Source organism: Peromyscus eremicus, chromosome 12 (assembly GCF_949786415.1).
Source record: "Peromyscus eremicus chromosome 12, PerEre_H2_v1, whole genome shotgun sequence".
NCBI classification, from domain to species: Eukaryota; Metazoa; Chordata; class Mammalia; order Rodentia; family Cricetidae; genus Peromyscus; species Peromyscus eremicus.
In genome coordinates, this window is record NC_081428.1 from 78963935 (window position 1) to 78979156 (window position 15222).

Below are 15222 nucleotides of genomic sequence, written 5' to 3' on the forward strand. Positions count from 1 at the left end.
GCTGTTAGATGGTATAACTGACGTATGGAGTGGGGGTGGCGTCTCAGTTAAACCTTTCTGAGGAGGGTAGAGTAGCTGGCTCGGTTGGTAAGATGCGTTCCATGCAAACACGAGGACCTGAATTCAGATGCCTAGCCAATATAAAAGCTAGTGCAGCGCTGTTATTTGTAGTCCTGCACTTTAGTGAGAGAGTTTCTCAAAAAATAAGGTGGAAAGCAACCAAAGAAGGTAACTGTATCAACCACACTTGTACACACACACACACACACACACACACACACACACACACACACACACTGAAAACCCCCTCAGATATGAACTTAGATATTTGTCCTGGTGATTCCAAATCTAGTCAAACTGACAATGAGATGCATCAGTTTTAGATGGTTTTATTTTATGTGTATGAGTATATGTATGTATGTGCACCATGTGTGTGCCCGGTCCTCTCGGAGTTCAGAAGAAAGTATTAGATCCCCTAGAACAGAAGTTATAGATGATTGTGAACCAGGATGCAAGTGCTGGGTACTTAGTCTGGGTTGTCTATAAGAGCAGTGAGTACTGGTAACTGCTAAGTCTCCTCTCCAGCTCCAACACAGGAGTTTTGAACCATAACCTTATATCCCTGTTACTCAAAGGATTATACTCATCTCAAAATGAAAATGCAAGCATCCTCAAAGTATTTTTTAGGATTATTTTTGTTTATGTGTGTGTGTCTGTGTGTCTGTGCCACGTGTGCATGCAGCCTGCTAACACTGGAAGACAGTTTCAGATCCCTTTAACAGGAGTTGTGAGCTGCCTAATGTGGGTGTTGAACCAAACTTTGGTCTTCCGCAAGAGTAGCAAGTACTCATAACCCTTGAGTGTCTCTCTAACCCCATAAATATCCGAAGTTTTAACAGTTCTGACATTGCTCAAAAGCCCAAATTCAGAGTCTCCTGTAAAATTCGAGGCAGTCTCTTAACTGGACCCTGTTTAATCAAAAAAGAAGTTATGTATACTTCTAGTATACAGCCATACAAAGGGAACATTCTCATTCCAAAAAGAAGGATAATGGCCTAGCAAGGAAAGATTGAACCAAAGCAAACACCAGATGTCTGTCACCGGGCTCCAGCAGCCTTGGGTCCGGCCATCCTTGCCCTGTGTCCTGTTTCCTGACCCTATACCTCTTGGAATTTGCATGGTTGTAAAATCAGCGCTATGTGGCTACTGCTTGGTTTTGCTACCAGTTTATAGCCACAGCTGCAGCAGCCTGTGTGGCCTCGAGCAGGAGCCCTGCAAGGCGTTGTCTTTGCAAGTCTTGAGTTTTGCAGTGAGTTTTTTCCTTCAGCTCTCCATGGGTGGAGTCCTGTGTTCTAGGCTGCATTCCTGTCATCCAGGTGCAAGAGTGAGCTCGCTCCTTCATGGAGTCAGCCTCCTTAGTAAAGGCCACTGCCTTGAGAGCGCCTGTTCTGTTTGCCCTGTTTACAACTTTAACTGAGTCAAACACTGAGTGATAGCCATAGAACGGCTTGAAGGCTGTGCCTGCCGTATGGATTCCGCCACCCAACAACTTAGTCTCCTAGGTTCAACCTCACTCACACAACAGGGCAGGGACAGCAAGCAGCCAGGGTTTTTCATTGGTGGTAGTTTTCGTTTTGGATGTGTGTGTTTGCTTACTGCAGTATAACACAAAAGGCTTCTAATCTAGTTCTCAACAGTCCTTAGTCCCCTCTGAAGCCCTGTGAACACAGTCTTTATGCCTGTCATCACTCTGGGTCTTTGTAGTCCACCAGAATGGCCTGTTAAACTGTGCTTACCAGAGCTTCACTGCCACAGATCCAGACTCTTTCACATCCCTCCTAAATGCTAGTCCCAAAGGCCTATGAACCACGTATTCAGGTTCATCACAGTGACCCTACTCCTGGTACATGGTACTCCCAGAACTAATTATTTGTATTGACTGCTTATCACTGACCACAGAATGCTACCACTTACATTCAGAGTGAGTCTTCTCAGTTAAACACTGGAAATTCCCACAGATACACAGGTGTGTCTTAGTGACTCCAGATCTAGTCAGGTTGTCAAAAAAGATCAGCCATCACATCCCTGAGATAAATGTCTTACTAAGCAGGAGTCTAAGCACAGGATTTATTTTCTACCAAAAATATATAACGGATTAATTGGTATTTATTTTATACCAGCAATTGACCTAGGTGGTGTTCCAGAGTTAATTGATTTCATCATTTGTCATTAAATTTCAAACAGGATTCCCAGACAACTCTGAAGCTGAGAGACACACGACATTTTACTCTTTGCCGTCTTCGTTGGAAAGGACACCCACCAAGGTGACAGCAGCACAGAAAGTGACCTTTTGTTCCCACGGTAATTCCGCCTTCCAGCCCATTGCATCAAGCTGCAAAATCGTGCCACAGAGCCAGGCGCCCAATCCCGAGTCACCTGGAAAATCCTTTCAGCCCATCACCATGAGCTGTAAGATTGTCTCAGGTACGCAGTGTGGGTGATGCTCACTGAGTGTTAAAATATTTCCGTTGTTGTTTTGGGGTCTCAGACTGGCCTGGAACTTAGTATACTAGCACAGGCTGGCTTTTGAACTCAGGGTGTTCCTCCTGGCTCAGCCTTGCAAACACTGAGATTATAGGTGAGAGCCACCATTCCCAGCTCAGGTGCGTCCACACAGTCATGTGTATCAGAGGAGCGTTAACCCTGTTGGTTGGCAAAGCTGTCACAAAGAAAAACACAGCTCATTATATATGCGGAAAGAATTTCTGAGTAGGGTGAAGAAACAAGGCCCGAGATAGTTAGTCCACTTATTTCCTGGTCAAAGTGTGCTCTGCTGTATGGCTGGGGTTAAGATTGGAATTGAGTTTGCAGAGTCTGTAGAAACCAGAGTAACAAGTGGTAGAATAGTTAGAACCTTTGACTTCAGTTTAAGGGTTGAGTTGGTGTGGAATTGGATTGTCTTTTACTTTCCTCTGATCATGCTAGCAAATGGTTCATCTTAGGAACAGTCATTCTGAGACTTCCTTTGTGCTGAGGTCCTTTGTCCAGTGACAGTTTCACATTCATGCTAACTAAAGGACTAATGGGAACATACTTAGGTTGGCTGTACTTTAGGAAGGGACAGTTGAAAACGTCTAAGTAGGGAACACTTCTGATTAATTTTGTTTTATGTGTGTGAGTGTTCTGGCTGCATGTTTGTGTGCACCACGTGTGTGCCAGTGGAGGCCCAGAGAACGCATTTATCCCCTGGAATTGGAGTTGCAGGCCATTGTGAAACACCATGTATATACGGGGAACTGAATCTGGGTCTTCTGCAAGAGCAGCCAGTGCTTTTAATCGCTGAGCCATCTCTCCAACTCCTCTGTATAAATTTAAAAAAAGAAAATGGGAATATTTGCTGCTGTACACGGACAGCTAAGCAAAAATACAATGTGAATCTTTACAGTCAACAGTGGGTAACAAACCTGTAATTTTATCTGCAGAGTAGGCTGTATAAATTGGTTTGAGGTGTAGAGAAATTTACAGGTGACAGCTTTGAGGTAGGTGATTAAGGGTGTTTAGCAGTATATGAGTAAAATTTGAGAATATTCTTTGGGATTCTATGACATAGTCTTGATAGAGATTTCTGTCTCTGGTAAGTAAGTTTCACATTTTCCTATTAAAAATATATTCCAAATCGAAACACGAAATTCTTCAATCTAGCTATTCACTTACCAATTTTAGTGTCTTTGAATATACAATATTATAAATATCAGCCTGTGGTATTAAGAGATTTATCATACTAAAATACAGCAGTTCCACATTGTTAGTATAAAACATTGCTTTTCGGATTTTTTAAAAAATACATTTACATTATGTCTTCCCTCTCATCTCTCCAAACCTCTGTGTCCATGCTCCCCTTTCAAACTCATGGCCTTTTATTTTTTAATTATTGTTGTATGCATGTGTGTGTGTAAAATAAATATATAAATGTAACCTGTCGAGTCCAGAGTTGCTTGTGTGTATATTTTTGGGGCTGACCACTTGAGATTAGTGAACAGTTTAGGTGCTCATCTCTGGGGAAGACTAATCCCCCGCCCCCCCCCCCCCCCATGGCAGTCTTTAATTGCCTATAGCGCTTCATCTAGGGCGAGGCCCTGTGCAATTCTCCCCACCCATGTTGGCAGGTCAACTGTTGTTCTTTTTCAGGCCTTGTTTAAGTAGCCGTATTGTTGAAATTTTGCATCCTAAGCTAATGACTAACTGAAATCTTAAATTAAGTATTCTTCCATGTAGCTAGAGTTTTCCTGCCTGGCCCACAGTCAGGGCAAATCTCTTTCACCTGCCAGTCCCACAGCCTCTCAGACCCGACCAAGTAAACACAGAGACTTATGTTGCTTTCAAACTGTATGGCCGTGGCAGGCTTCTTGCTAACTGTTCCTATAGCTTAAATTAATCCACTTCTATAAATCTATACCTTGCCACGTGACTCGTGGCTTACCAGCATCTTCACAAGCTGTTTCTCATCGTGGTGGCTGGCAGTGTCTCTCTGACTCAGCCTTCCACTTCCCAGCTTTATTCTCCTCCTTGCCCCGCCTATACTTCCTGCCTAGCCAACGGCCAATCAGTGTTTTATTGATTAATCAGCAACACATTTGCCATACATCCCACAGCACTTCCATGTCTCTGAACCAGCAATGCATGTGTGTTTATATGTTTTTTGTGTGCATGTTGTTATGATCATTTACCAAAAACAAAATACTAATTGTAAACAATCTCATAAAATGAGTATCCACCATAAATGCTGAACAAAATATTCGAATCTTCCTTGATAGTGTTTGTTTGTTCTCTGAGTCAGTTGGAGTCAGTGACTTAATCCCTTATAAAATAAAACTTGAAGATTTTAGCCAGCTGTGGTGGCACACGCTTTAATCCCAGAGGCAGGCAGATCTCTCTGAGTTCAAGGCCAGCCTGGTCCACAAAGTGAGTTCCAGGTCGGCCAGAGAAACCCTGTCTCATAAAACAAACACATACTTGAAGATTTCTGTAAAGAATCCCTCATTCCTTCCCCATGTGATGCTTTTGTTCAGGAAAAGAGAAAGAAGCCCTTTGCTAGGGACAGACCCAGAGCAGATTCAGACTCCCACAGCAGACAGGGAAAACGGAGGACTGAAAGAACTGGAGAGAATTCTGTCAGTGACGCAGGGAGAAGCTTTCTAGATTTCTTTCCTCCATCTCAACAGAAACCCTTCTGACTCCTGAGTGCTGTGATTAAGACATATGCTGCCACACCTGGCCTGCTCTTTCCACTTCTGTGTGCATACCAGAGGGTCTTGTTACAGTGTAGGTTTATTTTCTGTAGGGGTTAAGGATGGGCCCAGAGAATATATTTTGAGACAGAGTCTCACGTGTCTCTGACTGGCCTGAGACTCAATATACAGAGCAAGCTAGCTCTAAATTCAAAGATCTGAGTGCTGGCATCATGACATATGCTACCACACCTGGCCTTAGAACCTATTTCTTTTTTTCTTTCTTAGTTTTTATGTGTAGGGGTGTTCCTCCTGCATGTATGCTTGTGAACCACATGTCAGCCGTGCTTTGGAGGCCAGAAGAGAGCTTTAGATCCCCTGGAACTGAAGCTACTGGCAGTTAGTTGTAAGCTACCGTGTGGGTGCTGAGAAGTGAATCCAGTTCCTCCAGAAGAGCAACAAGTGATCTTAACCGCTCAGCCATCTCTCCAGCCCCAGAATCTGTTTCTAATTACCTGCTCAATTAGCTGATCCTGGTCGTGGTTCCAAGTACACAGTATAAGGCTGCAGCAGGACCTGGCCTGGCTACACTGGCAGCTCAGCCCAGCCCAGCACCTAAAGTGCCTGTTCTCTCTCTTCTGACTCGTTACCCGTGTCTTTGTTGTCCTCCTACTTAAATTATATGTGCACTTCGTCTCTCTCCTTTCTTTACTTAACAAAGGTTCTCCAATATCAACTCCAAGTCCATCACCTTTGCCTCGCACCCCAACCTCCACTCCGGTTCATGTGAAGCAAGGCACGACCAGCTCTGGTATAAACAACCCTCATGTTATTGTAGATAAACCTGCACAGGTTATTGGCGCCTCCACTCAAAGTACAGGTATGTATAAGCAATATTCATGCAGTCTAAAGGATTAATCTTTCATTAATGATAAAATCCTACCATGAGCCCTCCATCCATAAGTAAGTGTGTATAAAAGGAACCTCATACTGTTTCTCTGAGGAAGAGTCTCTGTGTATGAAAGTTCAATGCTTAGTTCAATTAGAAGCCTTTTCTGCAGTCACCACACTGTCCCTGCAGTCCAGCACGGCTGCTTGGTGCCTGTCAAGGTTTCTGGTTTTGATTTTGGTTTTTAATACTCTTTTACTAACATGGTATCCATTTCCTTCATTTAATCCATGTTTACACACAAGCTCTCAAAGTGTGATCTTCTCCTACTAAGGGAAATAGTGAAAAGAGAAATAACATAAAGTGAATGGTGGTAAGGTGACCAGGCTGGTCCCCACCCCACACTGCTCCCATGTGTTAGAATTAACACATTTCCATGTGTCCCGGGCTTTTCCACATAGGCATTTTGTCGTGAGAATTAGCAGTTTTAGAGTCGTTTACGCATAGAGCTCACTTGAGAAGTACTGCTTTCAGCATATTTGGGTATGCTGAGCAGATGTCTTTGGAGTTAACATATTAGTTTTGAGAATCAGCCACAACTCTGAAGAGGCAAACTTGGTAGGTGAAATAACTTGCTGAATATCACTTTAGGTCTTAAAATTTACTGTTGATAACTAAAGGCCGTTGTGCGACTGTGGGGTAATGTCACAGGGGTAGTGTTTGGAGACAGGTGCAGCAGAAGCTGGCATTCGCTGGAGTGTGTGCATGTTGGCCCTCTTGTTAAGTGACCTACACCCTGTGTTTTACTGCCCTTCTCCTACAGGGAGCAGAGTCTGTTGTACACATGTCTCCGCTTCTTCGTTTTGTCCTTACGAGCTTCTTACAGCTTTCCAGGCTGGGCATGTGATCAGATTGTAGGGATGAAGAGTGTGTGTGTGTGTGTGTGTGTGTGTGTGTGTGTGTGTGTGTGTGTGTGTGCGCGCGCGCGCGCGCGCGCGCGTGTGTGCATTTTAGAATTTCGAATTTTTAACCCTTAGAAATGAAAAGTAAGTAATTGAAAACAGGGAAGGGTGGTGGAAAACGATTTTAAAATTACATTTTGTAAACTTTATTTTGTTGATACATAATTTTCAAATCTCTCTTGCTTCTCAGGAAGTCCTACAAGCAAGCTCCCAGTGGCCTCCCAGGTTCCCCAAGGAACAGGGTCCCCTGTTCCTAAAATTCATGGAAGTAGTTTCTTAACGTCTACAGTCAAGGTAAACTCGTCCTGCTGTGTTGCACTGCGCAGACGCGGAAGGCGATGACAGTGTTTGATCTGGAAGATCATTTCCTTACTTAGTTCCTTCTGGTGTAAAAGACAGTATCAATTTGGAAGCTCAGTGTGGGGATGAGGTGGCCTTACTAATTTTCTGAAGGGGACAGTTTTATTAAAAATACTTCTTTAGAAGTTGGAGAAATGGCTCAGCTACTCAGAGCGCTTCCTGCTCTTGCAGAGGACCTGAGTTCAGGTCCCAGCACCTACCTGGCAGCCCACAACGACCTGTAACTCCAGCTTCAAGGGATCCAGTGCCTACTTCGAGCCTCTGTGGGCACTGCACACACACACACACACACACACACACACACACACACACACACACACGTGGGCACTGCACACACACACACACACACACACACACACACACACACACACACAAATGCTTGTCTGCCAGCATGTTTCCTGGTGGTACAAGGAGCAAACCTTGTCTTCTTTGCACACAATAGCCTGGTAGTTATTTATTTAAAAGTAACTCTTAGTCTCTTCAGAGTAGACAGTAGTTCAGAGTTTGACCTTTCTGTACTGTGATCTGACTTCTTACTTGGCTCCTATTTGCTCAGGATGGCTGTCTTAAGCAGAAGCCATGGAGATGACTCCTGTCTGAATGGCTCTGAGAATCTTCCTGCCGTACCCCACCCGGCATTCTTCTTAGATCGTTGACAGCCATCCTGGATAGTTTCCTGATCCAGATGCAGTTTTCCTGCAGTAGCTCCCTGAAGCTCTACCCTTTATCTCTCGATATTTAATATTGAATCAAACACTGACGGCTTCGGTAGGACTCTTAACATTTGTCAGGACATTTGCTGAGTAGTCCAGGCGAGACTTGAACTAACAATCCTCCTTTGTCAGCCTCCGGAGTGCTGAGATATTACAGGCACTCAGGTAGGACTGCGTACCTCACTTTTTGTTTGAAGGGAATCACCATGACTGCACAGGAGCTTGGAAGATCCATCACCATTGTGGGTTTTTGTTTTCTTTTGTCTTTGGATGTTGGTGTTGTGAGGTGTGGGTTTGCATTACATGTAAATGGCTGTGGGATTATCTGAAATAATTTGTTTCAGCCTATTGTATAATCAGTGTTTTTTTTTTTTTTTTTTTTTTTTTTTTTTTTTTTTTTGGTTTTTCAAGACAGGGTTTCTCTGTGTAGCTTTGCGCCTTTCCTGGAACTCACTTGGTAGCCCAGGCTGGCCTCGAACTCTCAAAGATCCGCCTGGCTCTGCCTCCTGAGTGCTGGGATTAACACAGCAGGAGGACTCTTTATTTGATTTGAGTTAGTTTTCCACTCTGAAGGCCCCAGACCCACCGTGTTGATCCTGTTCTATAGTAAATGGCTGAAATATCTGGAACAATTTGTTTAGCCTATTGTATAATCAGTGTTTTTACACACAGCAGGAGGACTCTTTATTTGATTTGAGTTAGTTTTCCACTCTGAAGGCCCCAGACCCACCGTGTTGATCCTGTTCTATAGTAAATGGCTGGAATATCTGGAACAATTTGTTTAGCCTATTGTATAATCAGTATTTTTACACACAGCAGGAGGACTCTTTATTTGCATCTATGCCGCCTCTTTGCCCAATCGGCAGTCACCCGAAAGTGCAAAGCCCCAAAGCTGTGACTGGAGGACTCGGAGCTTTCACGAAGGTGAGTGTATGCCGCGGCGTTGCCCCTGGAGCCTGGGGTGGTTTTCCACGCTTTTGTAGCAGGCCTTAGTTCTGAGGAATGCCTCCGCTCTAATGCTGCCCACGTCCTAGCAGCACAGTGAAGCGGGACTTAGAGGTCACGGGCTGTATTGTTCTCCCTGCTGCCTTCTATGACAAGTGACAGAAGCAGCACAGGGTCCAGCTGAGATCCTGCTTGGCCCCTTTATAGCTGTTAAGGACTCTATTAAAGCCTATTTTACCTTTCTCGTGGAGCATTCTGCAGTACCAAGTTTCCTTCATTAATATCACTGCAGAGAGACTAAATTCAAATATTAACAGTAGATCCTTCCTCCTACTTCTCACTTGGAAACTTATTCCATGTCATTGTTTGTTGCAAGGTGATCATCAAACAGGAACCTGGGGAAGCCCCTCATGTGTCCACCACAGGAACTGCCAACCAATCAGCATTCCCTCAGTATGTGACTGTGAAAGGGGGTCACATGATAGCTGTGTCCCCTCAAAAACAGGTCATAAGTGCCGGAGAAGGGACGACTCAGTCACCGAAGATTCCACCCTCCAAGGTTTGTATGGCTTTGGGGTGGGGTGGGGTGTGCAGGTACAAATGTAGGTTATTTATCTAAATAGTTGACAGGTGCCAAAATGATGTAGGGTGACTTGAGTTGCTGATCCCATACAAACCTGTAAGCCCAGTTGGAAAAGACCCAGTCCCATACATCCGTACTATCTGTCCTTGACAAGAGTGGGTTTAAACAGAAGCCCCAGGAACAGTCTAAGGGACATAGGGACATGGAACCTCTCTCCAGCATCCAACCAGCAGGCCTTGTGGGCTGTGTATTTGATTCCAGTGTTAGTGGGAGTGCTGTTTTGACCTGTTCATTCCTGGTCAGAGAGCGCTGCGCTTCACACCTCGAATGTCCAGGCCCTGTGATTTGTTTTGTTTTGAGATGACCTCAGGCTCAAGGCCACCCTCATACGTCAGTATCCCAAATGCCAGGATTACAAGTGTGTGCCATTTGGTTCATTCATTCATTTTGTTGATAACTTAGAAGTACCAGAGAGTATATAAGGAATTGTGAAGTAGCACATAATTCGTCTTCTTCCACATCAGTTACATATTGAGTCTGTTGAGTGCCTATGTGCCAATCTCATATGTACACATTCCTTGTAGTTCTCGGGCTACACCTTTTCACTCCCATTTTACAGTGTGGAAACCACGAGTTTGAGGGGCGTGGAACCTTCCTGTAGAGTATATGAGCAGATAACATACAGCTAGTGAGCGGTAGGAGGCTTGAAACTTACATCTTTTGGCCCCAAATGCACCGTGCCAGAGCTGGTGAGATTGATAAGCTGTTTTCTCTAACCTAAGCATGCTTTTGGAACACAGAGTTAACTTATCCTGGTGTTTTGACATGTGTGCTCTGAAACTGTTGGGACTGTTTGTGGGTGTTTATACTTCAGCTTCAAAGCCTGGCCCGTCTAGGAGTGTGAATTGTTTTGAGATGAATACTCTAAAATGAAACATGGTATTGCATAATTTGGGTTAGTTTAGATAAGTAGGTCTCTCTGGGGATAGAGATGAAAATTCAGTATTGCAGGTTGTTTTTAAATCTGTAGGAATCTGTAAGGTTTCCAAAACTTACCTCATCAGACGGTTCATCTTCTGATTTAAAACAGCACTCCCTCATGTGTCCCAAACTTACTGAGTCAGAATTTCCCTCAAGGGCCTGGGAATCTGGTTTTTCCTAAGCTGACCAATGGTTCAGATGCCCTGGCCAGTTAGGATCTGCTGCAGCGTTGCCCTGGCCTCCGGGTGAGCTCTGCCACTGTTAACAACAGAGGTTGAACCTGGGCCTCACGTGTTAGACAAGGATTTATTCTCCAGCTGAGCTCAGCTTTCATTTACTTTTTATCTTGTGGTCGGGCCAACCTTGTAGCCAGACTGGCCCGCAGTCCTTCTGTCCTAGCCTCTGGAGTCTCTGGGCGGGCATTGTGCATCACCCGTGGCATCTGGTGGCTTAACTTCCTATTCAGTCAGCCTTGTCTCACACGTTCTTTTTTTATTTTTTTATGAATACAGGTAGATCTTTTGCCTAAGTGTGTATCTATGTATCATGTACATGCCATGCCTCAGAGACCAGAAGAGGGTATCCAATTCCCCTAGGGCTAGAGTTACAGACAGCTATGAGCCAACATTGGGGTGGGGGTGGGAATCAAACCCTGTGCTCTTAGCTGCTGAGATCTCTCTCTAGCTCCTTACACATTATTTAAAGTACATTCTGCTTCATAAAGGGGTATAGGGTTTTTTTCCCCCCTTTTTACATTTATTTGTATGTATAGGGACACAGATGTGAGAAAGTCAGAAGACTACTTGCTCCAGTTAATTCTCTCCATCTTGTGGGTTCTAGGGATCAAACTCAGATGATCAGGCTTGGTAACAAGTGCCTTTACTCAGTGAGTCATCTCACTGGCCCAAGGAAATACATGGTTTTACCAGTCTAAAAAAAAAAGATTTCTATTTATTTATTTGTTTTGCGTTTATGTATGTGGGGTAGAAGACTGCCACAACATGCCTGTGGAAATCAGAGGGTTCATTTCACTCCTCCTGTAGACCCAGGGGTCAAAGTTGGGTCACCAGGCTCGGTGACAGTTGCCTTTTCTGGTTGAGCCCAGCTGGCCGCAGTGTAAGCTTTGAACACATTGCCATTGGGCCCAGAAGATCTGAAATAGGTTAGCCTCTGTTCTTAACTGAAATAGGTTAGCCTCTGTTCTTAACCACTTCTGTGCATCCAGCAGTGCTGAGCAGTCATTCTGTCTTGTCCCAGCACCGCCTCCCTACTGGTAACAGAGTAAAGAGAAAGCGGATGGGTTGTGTAAGGATGCCCGAGTAAGGCTTAAGGATGCCTCCTCAGAAAGAAACGCAAGGGAAGAACTGCAAAGGATCAGGAGAGCGTGGGCAAAGACATCACTGTCTGTCTGAGTAGTTTATACATGCATCAGACTCCAGATGAGGAACTGTCTGCACGTGGGCCTGCTGAGATGCTTTCCTAAGAAGTACTCCAAACAGCAGTGTACAAAAGGTGGTAGCTTTCTTTTCAGACAACTTTAGAACAACAGAAATTCACTCATCTGTTTGGATTTTGTCTAGGGTGGGGCCTTAGGATTTTTGTTTTTAATGACAGTAGGAAGAGGTACTGCCCTTAACTAAAAGAGCTGAGGATGTGTCGGGCTGAGTAGGACAGAAGCAGTAAGGTATAGCTGGACGTGACGCTGAATTGCCTCCATTGAGTTCTCAGATTGAAGTGTTGCTTGCTTCTGTAGCCCAGCTGGTCACTTGATATCCCCTGCCTTTCAGGACTGAACAGGGTCTAGTATGAATACTGTATGTGGCAGGCATGCCCTGTACTTGGTAACAGTATTGAGCATGTCCAACCTTCAGCTCCCCAGCCACGTGTGCACCAGGATAACTATGAGTGTAGCCTGCAGCTGAACATACGAAGGGAATTAAATCAGCACAAGACTTTTTGCAAATTCTTTTTAACTCGATTTTGGGGGTCATAAGCAGGAATGTTGTAGATGGCAACATTGAATTAAAAGAATGGACATGCCCATATATTGCCAACAGTTGTGAATTGTTACCTTGATGATAGCCATTCTGGCTAGGTTAAAATGGGATCTTTTTTTTTTTTTCCTTTAGATATGGTCTCACTATGTAGCCCAGGTACAGAGATCTGCCTACCTCTGCCTCCTGAGTGCTGGGATTAAAGGTGTACATCCCCAGCTGTTTGATTTCTTTCTTTCTTTCTTTCTTTCTTTCTTTCTTTCTTTCTTTCTTTCTTTCTTTCTTTCTTTCTTTCTTTCTTTCTTTCTTTCTTTTTTGATTTTCGAGACAGGGTTTCTCTGTGTAGTTTTGCACCTTTCCTGGAACTCGCTTTGGAGACCAGGCTGGCCTTGAACTCACAGAGATCCGCCTGCCTCTGCCTCCCGAGTGCTGGGATTAAAGGCGTGTACCACCAATGCCCAGCTCTTTTTTTTTTTTTTTAATGTGTATTAGTGTTCTTTATGTCTGTGCACCACGTGTGAACCTAGTACCCATGGAGGCCAGAAGAGGGTGTCAGATGCTCTGGGTCTGGAGTATCAGGTGTTGTGAGCTACTTTGTAGATGCCAGGAATTGGATATGGTTCTTCTGGAAGAGCAGCCAGTGCTCTTTAACTGTAGAGCTGTCCATCCAGACCCAGTTTTATTATCATATATTAAGCATACATAATGGGTTTGTTATGTTTTCATTTATTTATGTATTTCAGGCATGTATATTTTGATTCTATTCGCCTCCCCCATTACCTTCTTTGTCCCTCCTCCCACTCCTGATGATCCTGTGTGTATGTGTGCAGTCCATCAAGTTTCGTTAGTATTGTTTGCAGGAGAAATTAGTTTTATTAGGGTGATAGATGGTCTACAGGAGCATGGGCACCTCACCAGTAGCTGTACCATGGAAGAAAACACTCTCCCTTCCCCAGCAGCCACCTATGGCCTGTGGATCCTCAGGGACGAGTGGGCCTTTATGACTCAGTACGACGTTGAGGAGCCCAGTCTGGGGCAGTATCGTGACTTCAAGAACGCAGTGTTTTGTTTGTCGGATCCCCCAGAGCTGGACTTTGGGCAGATAGAGATACTGAGAACCCAGCCTGAGACTTCTGCAAGAACAGTTTGTGCTTTTCATAACTGGAGCCTCCTCTCCAGCCCCTCCTCAGAGTTTCATCGTGGGGCTCTTTGGTTAAGTTTGGTTTTTAAGCTGTTGTGAGTTACGATTCCGGTCCTCCCAGTATTTGTTTGGTTTTTGTCGGCAGGGTGGGTTGTTACTGGTGTATAGAAAGGCTGCTGGTTTGTAGCCCACTGCTTAGCTCAGGGTGTTAAGAGATCTAAGAGTCTTCTGGTGTGTTTTGAAGGTCTTTTCCAGTACTGTGTTGTCTACACACGTGGGAGGTTTGGCCTCTTCCTTTCCTGTTTGTATCCCTTCTGTTTTTCACCTCTGTCTTACTGCTCAAGGTAAGATTCCAGTAATTATACTGAGTAAGAAACGAAAATCCAGTTGAAATCCAACTGTTTATTCACAGATTGCTGCCTAGAGGCCGGTTAGGGCTAAACTTCCCTTCCCTAGCCACCCGCTGAGTCCATCCTCCAAATGTCAGGGTGACGTAACAAATCTCAGGCCAGTCGAGCTACATAGTAAAGACCCGGCTCACAAGGGCAGAGGACATTGGCGTTAAATATTAAGGCTCAAATAGCAGTTCTTGCTGTATCCCCTTCTTCAATTTTTTATATATTAAGATTTTTTTTTCTATGTATAGAAGTGCTTGATTGGGGCAAGCAAGGTAGCTCCTCAGGGAAAGGCGTTTGCCACACAGGCAATGCCACACAGTCACCTGAATTCAGTGGGGTACACGTGATGGGAAGAGAGACATCATTCTCAAGGGTTGCCTTGTCATCTCCACACATACACACCCACATTCACAAATGATAAGAATTTTGAAGTTGTTGATGAATAGTAGTCTTTTTGTATCCGTGTCTATAAGAATGATATCACCCACCTCTGGCCAGACAGATCATTCATGACCCCTGCAGGAAAGGGAGAAAAGGAATGTGGATGGTTAGCTATTGGAGCCAGATCAGGAGAACTAGGATGCTCGTCTCCACTCCAGGCTCACTTGGTCTCTGTTAGTTTCGTCTTTCTTGAGCCATGTAAAGCAGAGTAATGAATGAGTGTGCCCACTTCTCAGTTTAGTAGTTGTCCGCGTTTGGAGCCTTGTTCCTCTTCCTGGACCATCAATTGTCACCTTCGTTGATGGGTGTGTGACACCACACTCATCTTGAACTCCCATATTCACATGCACTCTCACACACTAGCTCACAAAACTCATACATTCGCACTTACACACCTCTGAGAATAGTGTAAAGGGGATCTAGCTAAATTGTATTTTTCTTGGAAATTAGTTTCTTCTTAAGTAACTGAATCCAGATGGGGTCTTTTTAAAATTATATGTATTTACCTTTATGTATTAGGGGCGTGTGTGTGTGTGTGTGTGTGTGTGTGTGTGTGTGTGTGTGTGTGTACGTGTACGTACTTGTGT

General features: G+C 44.4%; 1 protein-coding gene across 4 annotated transcripts in view; it reads left to right on the top strand.

The window, feature by feature from the left end:
* Yeats2 (YEATS domain containing 2) overlaps positions 1–15222 on the top strand; it is a 100077-nt gene that overhangs the window by 46826 nt on the left and 38029 nt on the right. For 3 of the 4 annotated variants that reach the window (XM_059277878.1, XM_059277881.1, XM_059277879.1), the window contains exons 11-15: positions 2245–2484; positions 5950–6108; positions 7270–7373; positions 8969–9076; positions 9474–9656. In XM_059277878.1, coding sequence (XP_059133861.1) covers positions 2245–2484; positions 5950–6108; positions 7270–7373; positions 8969–9076; positions 9474–9656 — 794 coding nt within the window. The remainder of the gene's footprint in view (positions 1–2244; positions 2485–5949; positions 6109–7269; positions 7374–8968; positions 9077–9473; positions 9657–15222) is intronic. The other variant, XM_059277880.1, reaches the window with a different exon arrangement.